General features: G+C 31.2%; 1 protein-coding gene across 1 annotated transcript in view; it reads left to right on the top strand.

The window, feature by feature from the left end:
• Positions 1-11895, top strand: part of LOC106457020 (membrane metallo-endopeptidase-like 1) — a 104207-nt gene that overhangs the window by 83010 nt on the left and 9302 nt on the right. Inside the window, exons 13-16 of the mRNA XM_013916405.2 lie at positions 1201-1265; positions 3225-3276; positions 8409-8476; positions 11132-11262. Of these exons, the coding sequence (XP_013771859.1) occupies positions 1201-1265; positions 3225-3276; positions 8409-8476; positions 11132-11262 (316 nt within the window). The remainder of the gene's footprint in view (positions 1-1200; positions 1266-3224; positions 3277-8408; positions 8477-11131; positions 11263-11895) is intronic.

Here is an 11895-nt window from a genome sequence, read left to right as displayed (position 1 = left end):
ACACAAGACGGGATTGAACAGGAAGGAGAGTATAAGGTTGTGTTCTGAAGGAGCAAGACGGGATTGAACAGGAAATTGGAGAAATGGGACAAATAATAATATTATTTTATAAAGATAAAAACTGAAACATGATGTGTGCTATAAACACAGCAAAATATCTAAGAATGTGCGGAAAGAATGATAATATTGTTATGTACAGCTACGGAAATAATGATAATATTGTTATGTACAGCTACGAAAAGAATGATAATATTGGGATGAATAGTTACGGAAAGAATGATAATATTGTTATGTACAGCTACGGAAAGAATGATAATATTGTTATCTATAGCTAAGGAGAGAATGATAATAGTATTATGTACAGCTACGAAAATAATGATAATATTGTTATGTACAGCTACGGAAAGAATGATAATATTGTTATGTACAGCTGCGGAAAGAATGATAATATTGTTATGTACAGCTACGGAAAGAATGATAATATTGTTATGTACAGCTGCGGAAAAAATGATAATATTGTTATGTACAGCTGCGGAAAGAATGATAATATTGTTATGTACAGCTGCGGAAAGAATGATAATATTGTTATGTACAGCTATGGAAAGAATGATAGTATTGTTATGTACAGCTGCGGAAAGAATGATAATATTGTTGTGTACAGCTGCGGAAAGAATGATAATATTGTTATGTACAGCTACGGAAAGAATGATAATATTTTTATGTACAGTTGCGAAAAGAATGATAACATTGTTATGTACAGCTACGGAAAGAATGATAATATTGTTATGTACAGCTGCGGAAAGAATGATAATATTGTTATGTACAGCTACGGAAAGAATGATAATATTTTTATGTACAGCTACGGAAAGAATGATAATATTATTATGTACATCTACGGAAAGAATGATAATATTGTTATGTACAGCTGCGGAAAGAATGATAATATTGTTATGTTAAGGATATAAAAAAGAATATTAGCAAGAATGAAAGAAACATTTTTCTCTAAACTAACTAAGGCTTTAAAGTGTATTTAGTTTATCGATATTTTCACAATGAAGTTTCAAAAATCAAAATTGTTGTTTGTTTCCTTTTTTATTTTAAGCTATAAACTTTTACTCTATCCTTCTAACAGTTGTTATGTGGAATGGCCAGAGAGTAAGTGCTTTATGAAATATAATAATCATCCCTCTTTCTTTACAGCTGGAAGAAATATGCCCGTGCGGCTGACGTAAATGCCTATTATAGTTCCATGGAGAACAGCATTCGTATGTTTAAAGTATTCACTTATTTATATCTAGTTTAATTATAATTTGGATAGATTATCTTATATGATTATTGTTTATATCTAGCTTAATTATATTTTGAATATATTATCTTACATGTTTATTGTTTATATCTAGCTTAATTATATTTTGAATATATTATCTTACATGTTTATTGTTTATATCTAGCTTATTTATATTTTGAATAGATTATCTTATAAGATTATTGTTTATATCTAGTTTAAATATATTTTGAATAGATTATCTTATAAGCTTATTGTTTATATCTAGCTTAATTATATTTTGAATAGATTATCTTATATGATTATTGTTTATATCTAGCTTAATTATATTTTGAATATATTATCTTACACGATTATTGTTTATATCTAGCTTAATTATATTTTAGATATATTATCTTATAAGATTATTGTTTATATCTAGTTTAATTATATTTTAGATATATTATCTTATAAGATTATTGTTTATATCTAGTTTAATTGTATTTTAGATATATTATCTTATAAGATTATTGTTTATATCTAGTTTAATTATGTGTTAGATATATTATCTTATAAGATTATTGTTTATATCTAGTTTCATTATATTTTAGATATATTATCTTATAAGATCACTGAACATTTTTAAGCATGCGTACACGAAGAGAAACCAATAGATTAGGGTAAATAAAAAATATATAAAAAACGAAAAGCAGATATCATAAGGACTATCTGCGCTAGTCGCCCATAATTTGGGACTGATAGACTACATGGAAGGTATCTAATGAACAGCACCCGCCGCTAACTCTTGGGCTACTATAATTCAAATAGTGGTATTTGGTCGTCATTTAATAACAAACCAACGACACCGAAAACCGGACGCGAACCACTGACTCTTGAGTTCACAGTCTGCTACGCTATCCACTAGGTCATACTCGGTCTGCGATGTAGGATTCGCTTTAACGAAAGGATATTTATAGCCTTATACACACTTTTTACTTTGATAGAGCAGAAATACATGCATGTTCCAACATCTGCTTCAGGTATTTAGCAACTTTCAACTTTCTACCAAACAGATTCTTACGTGATTGGTAGAGAAAGATTTTCCTGTTATATAACACACTATCATAGATTGTTGGACACCTAAACTAAAAAGTACCAACAATTTTGACACTTTAATAGACGTTGGCAAATCTGTAACGAAAGCAAATAAACTGCGGATTATTTTCTTTAGATACCTTCAATATTATTTTTTTTATTACAAGTTAATAAAACTGGTTTCACAACTCAGAACTTAACTAGTACAAGTATTTATTCATGAAATAACATCATGGATAAAACTTTATTCAATAGCTTTAATCATTTTGTTTCTCTTAGCCCAATACCTGGGATCTGGCATGGCAATCTGCACGTCGCAGGTTCGAAACCCGTTGCCAAAGATGCTCGCCCTTTTAACCGTTGGACGTTATAATGTGTTGGTCGATCCCACTATTTCTAGGTAAAAGAGTAGCCCAAGAATTTGCAGTGGATGGTGTTAAATACCTTCCCTCTTATCTTTCACTACTAAATTATGGGCACCACTAGGTAAATCTGCCCGAGAATCACTGATAATACTTTAACATCTAAGGTGCCCTAACGGTCATAAGCGGCCTCGGGACTAAAAAAAAAGGTTAATATTTTTGCTATAAAGTTTTCCAAGCTTTATAAAGTTATTTAAATAAAAGATCTTGATACAATATATAATATTTTTGTTAGTCTAACGTATGGTGTAATCTATGCATAACTCAACGAATTATTTTGTGAGCATTGTTACAATCAGCTTTGGATATGCAGTATTTAAAAAAAAGCAGTAAGGAATTTAATAGTTTGTAATGATTATTGTCTCAACATTTCTTTATGAAATCCGTATTTATTTGACCAAGGCTCTCATTAATGTGAAGACCTATTTTAAATGGATTCACAGAATTCCCGGCTGGAATCTTGCAGGGCGTATTCTTTGGAAAAGACAGGCCGAAGTAAGAATTTAAGTATAATGATTAATAGTAAATAATGCTTATTGAACAGCTAAAATGGTCTTTTTAACGTACATAAGTGTAAGAATGATTAGTCAGAAGCCATATTATGTGAGTGTTTTTATAAGTGCATGTAGTATGAAATTATGAAAGGCGGTTTGAGTCTAGGAAGGGAGTGTAGTTCTTAGTTGAACCATTTGGTATGTGAACAATGTACTGCAATAACATCGCCTGCAAATTCTGAGGATTGACTTTTGTATTTGGTAAAAAAAAAGTTACTTTGAAAATAGAAAACAAACATTGGTGATAAATGTGCATTCCAGTAGTTAGTATAATGGCACTAGTGCGTTCACACATTGATCCTTTATGGTATATCTGTTGTTCGTAATTGATCTCAAAAATGTGGTAGCTCTTTATATTGTAACGTTTCTGAAGCGATGTTTCGAGCTGATACCATACAGACTTTTTCTGTGATGAAGAAAAATTTGACAGCTTAATTGAGTGGGCCATAAATTAATAAAATAGTTGCAAAGCTGAGATGTATGACATGAAGTATGGCAATTAGGAAGACATTTTTTGTGTAAGAGTAAGAAGATTGATGCTATGGAAAAATGAAAGGGCTTAGTTATACTTATTAGAAAAATGTCTAAATCCTTCTTCCAAGTGCGACAATAAACTGAATAAAGTGTTGAGATTTACCAATAAAAATTTTGATTTAAAATTAATAAGGTACTGTAACCATTTATAAGACCTTAGTAAGACTTTTGGCAGACGTCCTATGATGGTACATAATAAAAAGGGCTGCAAATATGACTTTGAACATTAGGGATAGTTTGAGTCTCTTTCTAAGAGTTGTTAGACTTCTACTATGGAGGTGTGAGGGTATCTAAGTTGTGAGTGTTTTTGATTTGAAAGTATGAGTTTCTTGACATGGCGGTGGGGTCTTTCAGTGTTGAGATGTATGTCTTCTGCTATTATATTGTTAGTATTTCTGTAAGGGTTTGAGTCGTTTGACATATATGCAGGAGCTGGAGCTCGGGGACCATATATATATGCTATAATACAGGTTCATCTGTTTTACCAGTATCTTCCACAGATCTTGCCTGATAAAACGCAACCTTGCAGTCAAAGCAAACACTATTCAAAATATCAGTGACAACCATATTTGAAAGGCTGTGTTTCCTCATCTATAACTATTGTATTATTATTAATTTCTAACATATAAGTCTGCACATATGAAATCATATCACTTACTTCTGTCTTACAATTGTATTTAGTTCAAGGAATTGTGGAACAAAAACCGAAATTATATATGTTTTGGAACTTCAAGATCATAACGACACAGATTGTGTTTAGTATATAAAGAATTCAGTATTCTACCTGGTACAGTCATCTAGGTTGGCTGGTGATTCCTCTTTTACCCTGTAATTAAGCTTTTTAAAGGAAAAACCAGATTTTTCTAAGAAAGCTAACTTCAAGGGGTAATGATAACATCATTTACACTACAATTGTTTTTTAACTTATACTAAGCACTACTGTGCTTAATGATAGCCTACTCCCAAGTAATCTTAAAATGCTTTTCTGTCATACTAAAGCCATTGCAAAAACTTCACACATTATATGGCTAGCATGGGAAAATAAAAAAGAAAGATGAACACTTCGGTTTTTTAACTAGTTCCAAGTTCTCTACTTTAGCAACAGTTTTAAATAATATTAGGAGTCTCACAAGCTGTGAAACACTCGATAATGGCAATTAGGTATTCAAATAAGGCTATAAATTAACTTTAGCAGTAATTTTCAAGTATCATAGAGTAATAGATTGAATGTGACAACCATAGTTTTCTCGCCCCATCCCTACATACTAAGCACTATTGTGCTTAGTAATAAAGTTTCAAACCTGCAAGAAACAGGCTCTAGACAAATATATGTGAAAATATCTACAGAAAGATAAGAACTGTAATGGTTAAACATAACTATCTAAATAGATCCTTTAAACTTTAGTGAGACAAATCAACTTATAAATCTAAATGAGATTTAAATAAGCATTCTTTTAAAGTCGAATAGATGTTATACAATATATTAATTATAGAAATGAGTTAGCAACATTTTTTTTACATGTAAGACATCAGAAAATGCAAAATGTATGTCACGTAAGTTAAATATAGAAGCAAAAAGTATGGATCTAATGAATTAGTGAAGCTACAGATAATTGTAAGAGTACATAAGTTAAATTATTGGATATAATATTTGCCAAATAATGTACAAATTAAGATAATATGTGTGATAAAAGCTGATCTATGTAACAGTGTTATAATAGCTGTCTCAATAGAATAATGTATTTACTTCTAACTTTTAGGACATATGATTAAATCTAAACAATGTTGATGATCTAATCACATGTTGAAACAATAAGATTATCATCCTATTGAACTACCTATTTATCGAAACATCATCTGCCCTATTAGCACTAACTCTACTAACACAATTTGCCAAGTAATACCATCTACATATATAGAACCTTAGTAACACAATTTACCTAGTAACACCATCCATATTTGTAAAACACGTATTAAATAAACGAAAACTGTAAACATAAGTTAAGACGAGTTAAAATCTATATGCAGTCTTTAGAAGTGTTGTAACACTTTCCACCTCTAGAAAAATTATCTGCCTTTGTAAAACACATGTAATATATAAATTAAAACTGTAAACATAAGTTGAGACGAGTTAAAATCTATATGCAGTTCTTTAGAAGTGTTGTAACACTTTCCACCTCTAGAAAAATTATCTGCCTTTGTAAAACACATGTAATACATAAATGAAAACTGTAAACATAAGTTGAGACCACTTGAAACTTGTATGCAACTTACGGAAGTATAGTAACACTGTCTATTTATAGAAACACTGTCTGCCTTTATAAGATACACACAATATGCCTAGTAAGACCATCTGTGCATTTTAATTAGACCAATCCACTTTGTAACACCATCCAACTATACAAACACTGCCCTTAGTAACACGATCCACCTATAGAACCTTAGTAAGACTATCTGAGTATAAAAATAACTATCCTTAGTAACACATCCACGAATAGAACTTTAGTAACCCTGCCAGTCTGTAGAACCTAAGTATCATTGTCCACTTATGGAATTGCCATCTATTTATGTAAATCACATGTAATATATCTAGTAAAACTTCCGTCTATAGAACCTTAGTAAGACCATTCACTTATACAAGCACTACCCTTAGTAACACCATCTGCCTATAGAACTTTGTTAACAGTGTCTGTTTATAGTAATAGGCCCTCTGGTATTGAACTATGATGTTACCCCACCCTAAAGCAGCAGCGCTCTGGTGCCACTTCATGGAACTATGACGTCATCCGTAGCAAACGCACCCTCTAGTGCCGCTTCGTGGACGTCACTGCCTTCTGGTGCCTATAATAACAGTTATGTAGTCCTCAGGTGTTGACATATTTTGCACATTACATAATAGTTATGCTACCTTCAGATGGCATCCTCTGACCTCCCCTCACATGTCGACTCCCCACTGAGGTGATATCTTTGGGTACTCCCAGTCGTCTTAATTACTCATTTTGTATAAAGTCATATTCTAAATTAAAAAATAACAACAATTTATTCCCTACATGCACGTGAACTGTAAAAGTTACAATTTGAGACTTGAACAGTATTTAAAATTAGTTAAGGGGTGGAAAATCAGTAAACAAAGAAATTGAATATGCCTAAAAGGACCCCACAAAATTTAGAAGCCCCGGACCCCATCAAAGTTAATCTGGCTCTACATGATGTATAAGTGGATTTTCTGGTATAGAAATGAAAGTATTCTACTATGGGGATATGTGTTTTTGGTATAGAGTTGTGAGCTTTTTATTAGGAGTTATAGATTTTCTGGTATAGAAATGAGAGTATTCTACTATGGGGATATGTGTTTTTGGTATAGAGTTGTGAGCTTTTTATTAGGAGTTATGGAATTTCTGGTATGGTGGTATGAGTCGCTTTGTAAGAAGAAGGGAAGTATTTCACTATGGAGATGTTTTTATTCTGGTATGTGGGTCTCAAAGGCTTGAAGAAGGGAGTACTTAGTTGTGGAGATGTGAGTTTTCTGTTATAAAGGTTTTATTATTTTTGTAAGAGATGATATTATTGAATTTTTGGTTGTGAGTTTTTTATAAGAGAATGTGAACCATCTAGTATTGCAATATGAATCTTCTTCTGTGGAGGTATGAATACGTAAGGAAATGCGTTTCTTCAGATATGCGAGTATGAATTTTCTGGTATAGAGATTCAAGTCTCTTGACATGAGATGTGAGTCTTCTGACATGGAGCTGTGCATCTCTAAGCATGTAGATATTTCTTGTTGAATATGGAAGAAAGAAACCCGAGGAATGAATAAGGGAATCTCTTGGTGTGAAAGTGAGAGTTTTCTGGTATAGAGTTGTTAGTATTTTTGTATGAAGTGTGAGATACATTATTGAATCTTTAGGTATAGTGTTGTGAGTCTTTTAGGAAGAGAATGTGAACCATCTGGTATTCTTCTAGGGTTAGTAGGAATATGATTAGACTCAGGGTCCAACTTTTTGTTCATCACAATATGAGTCTTCCTGTATGGAGATGTGAGATGGTATAAAAACTTTTTTTTCAGACATGTAGGTGTAAGTTTTCTGACTTGGAGTTGTTTGTATGAGGTGTGGCATACATTATTGAATCTTTTGGTATAGAGTCGTGAATTTTTTGGCAAGAGAATTTGAATCATCTGGTATTGCAATATAAGTGTTTGTTTGTGGAGATATGAATCGGTGGGAAAACGTGTTTATCCAGATACAGAGGTGAGAGTTTACTACTTTGGAGTTGTTAGTGGTTTTATAGATGATGTAAGCTGTTTGACATAAATCAATGATCTTGTGCTATGGAAAAGTGGGTCTACTGGTAATTTGATGTAGCTAGTACAGTGTTTCTTTTGGTTATTGTTTTTACAATTAATAATTAGAAGTAAAGTAAAATTTGTATTATTTATGTTAAGTTTTCTGATTTGGTGATGATTATTAAAAATATCATAAGGAAACTAACTAAATAACTAAATTTAATTACTTGCATTTTCAATAATACCTTTTTCAGCTATATGAATTATGGAGGAATCGGCTTTGTCATAGGACATGAAATAACTCATGGGTTTGATGACAGAGGTCAGTATAGATCTGGAAAATGTGTATGTGTTACAAAAATGTTATGTTTTAGTTTCTGGTGAGAAATACTTTTATATACTTAACAGTTGTGACAAGCTTATAACTAATCATATTATCTAGTTGTTCTAAGTTCGAAGATTAGTGTACTTATCTCATACATTGTCTGCCTACCCTGAGTAAACTAATGAGGAAGGGAATCATCAAATGAGATAAGAAGTGTTAAATCTAAGGTAACAAAAAAATGTCATAATATCTTGTACATTTGATAAAACATAATTTTGTTTAATGTATTTTCATTGAGTTTAGGTTGAAGATAATGAATGCTGAGTGATTCCTTAATACAAGGAGCTCGCTCATCACTAAAACAACTTAGAATTTCGAAATTATCAGAAGCTAACAGTCAGTTTTACTGCAATGCCATTTAAAGAATAGAGATTAAACCATGAATTTTTATCATACATGCAGGCAAAGCACAAACAGTTGGCATGACTTAGAATGTTGTCAATTAAGGAATATGTAAATTACTACATGTGTAGTAGCCTTATTCATAGAACTATAAATGAAAATAAAACATGTTTGAAGTTAAAAATCTACACACACACACAAAAAAGAAAATAAAAGGGATTAACAAACTGCCAAAACTTCTTTAATATTTTTATCTCTCTTCAAGCTATGGGCATATCAGAACAGTAAAACTAATGCTGCTCCAAAATTCGAATCATCCAGCTTTTTAACAATAAAAATACAGGCTTTTGTGAGGCTATTCTTAATTTCTCTTTTCATCAATGAAATCTTTTTTTTTTCAAATATAAAACTAAGTGTTAATGATTAAAGTATTTTTGGAAAATGAGAGAGAATGGGACTGCTAAAAATTGATGTAAAGAAAATGTAAATTTATGACAGTATTGAAGAAGTCTGGAACCTTTTAGGTTAATAATCTTGAAATACCAAAATATGCTTTACCTAAAACATTTTTATAAAAATTGAAATATTCTTTGTGTTTGATTTTATCATTGCATATTTGTACTTTAACATGTCTTTGGAAATGTTCATTTTGTACAGTTAAAATGTAATAGCATTCTATATAATTCTATTTTCTAAAATTGTTTCATTTTATTATAACAATATTTTGCTAAATGAACTTTCAATTCACAGTTTTTTTCTATAATGAAAGAATTTGGTTAGATAACAATTTTAATCGTAAATACTTGGCAGTACGTAGATCACAGTTTTATGTTAATGAGAGTCAAAAAACAAGCATGTACAATGTTTCTTTGAAAATTCAGCTCTACCAGTTGTTGATATATAATTCATTAATTTAGAAATGTTCTGTAACTGATTTTTGTTAGTATTCCCTTTTTATAGAATTAATCTTGATAGATATCCTTATTATAAAATTGATCTTGGTAGATATCCTTATTATAAAATTGATATTGGTAGATAAGCTTTTTATAGAATTGATCTTGGTAATATGTCCTTTGTTAGAGGATTGATCTTGGTATTATGATCTTTTTATAGAATTGATCTTGGTAGTGTGTCCTTTTTAGTGGACTGATCTTGGTAGTATGCCCTTTTTATAGAACTGATCTTGGTAGTATGTCCTTTTTATAGAATTGATCTTGGTAGTATTCCATTTTTATAGAAATGATATTAGTAGTACCTTCTTTTTATAGGACTGATCTTGGTGGATATCCTTTTAATTGTATTGATCTTGATAGATGTCCTTTTTATAGGACTGATCTTGGTAGATATCCTTTTTATTGGATTGATCTTGATAGGTGTCATTTTTATAGGATTGATTTTGGTAGATGTCTTTTTAGAGGGTTGATCTTGGCAGTACATTCTTTTTATAGAAGTGATCTTGGCAATACGTTATTTTTATGGTACTGAGCTTGGTAAATATTCTTATAAAAGGGTTAATCTTAGTAGATTTATTTCTTGGAGGATTGATCTTGGTAGTATGTCCTTTTTATAGAAGTGATCTTGGCAGTAAGTCATTTTTGTTTCTATCAAGCATTACATGCACGACGTCGTTTTAAATGCATGTCATTGTAGTTCTTGTTAATATTTTTAGTATTAGTCCAGATAGTGTTACTTTTAAAGTCAATCAAGAAGTGTTTTGAATATTTTAGTTTTTTGTTGGAATGAGTCGAGAATGTGTAGATTTTATTTTATATTAGTTATAAGTAAAAAAAGAAAAGTTTTAGACTCCTACAAGTTTATTCTGGATCATAACGTTTTTGTTGTATATTAGAGTTGAAACTGGGTATGTGCCTCTTAATCTGTACGAAAGATTGGACTATAAATATTCCGATTTTTTTTTCATAATTATTAACTTGGGTAACGAAGCTTATCAATGACATTTTGTTTTTAATTATTCGGTATAATCTAGATATTATCGTACTTAATAGTGATAGTGTGGTATTGTATTTGCTACTATTAGAAAGGTTTTAGTCAGGATGAGCATGTTGTAGCAACACAGCAAGGTAGCTAGAGGTATATATGTACGTGCTTTGTATTTACGAAATAATAATAAGTTTTCGGTTTTGTTAATTAGAGCTGAAACAAAACCTCTATGTATATAAATGCCAATCTTACCCATGCAGACTAAAACGACAGACTTAGCAAAAATTCGAACAATATTTTTTTTTACAGGGCGTCAGTTCAATAAAGACGGAAACAACGAGAACTGGTGGGAGCCACAGACAGATCAGTTGTTTCGGGAGAAGGCCCAATGTATAATAGAACAGTACGGGAACTACACTGTTCCAGAAAATGGATTGAAGGTTTAGATGCATTAGCTACTGTGCTAATTTTGTTAGATTGGCAACATAAAATATAATGTTGTGCATTAGACTTGAAGGCTGTTAGAAATAATAATATCCTGAGCACAACTGTGTTAACTACATATGAATGCTTTGTATTATATGTCTATATAAATATAATAGTATTGTCTGTTGTATGTCGATGTAACTACTTCGCAGGTTGGGGGTGGATCTTCACCAAAATCAGTGGCGTAGCAAGGGTTCTCAGCACCCCGGGGCAAAGACACTTTTGGCGCCCCCCACATCTGAAATGTTTTGATTATTTGTTTTTGACTCATTAACCACTTAATGACAATAACATAAAGAATTAATTACCGCCTTGCACAGGCCTAAAATAAAGTCACAATATAACATCTCACGATATCACAACTGTAAATCTGGAACTAATGAAGTATAACCTACTAGGTGTACTTACATAATTTGTAAACCATTTTGATATTTATATCATCCAGTATTGTTCCAAGTCACATAGTTAGACTAATCTTTCAAGCATGCAGAATAAATTTCTGTTATAACCCTAGTTTAGAAACTTATGTTCTATATGAGAAGCCAGTCATTTGTGGTGTACATGGATTATAAAACTGGTTGATAAAA

The sequence above is a fragment of the Limulus polyphemus genome, unplaced genomic scaffold (genome assembly GCF_000517525.1).
Source record: "Limulus polyphemus unplaced genomic scaffold, Limulus_polyphemus-2.1.2 Scaffold282, whole genome shotgun sequence".
Taxonomy (NCBI): Eukaryota; Metazoa; Arthropoda; class Merostomata; order Xiphosura; family Limulidae; genus Limulus; species Limulus polyphemus.
The sequence above is the reverse complement of the archived record's forward strand: the minus strand, read 5'-3'. Positions and strand labels throughout refer to the sequence as shown.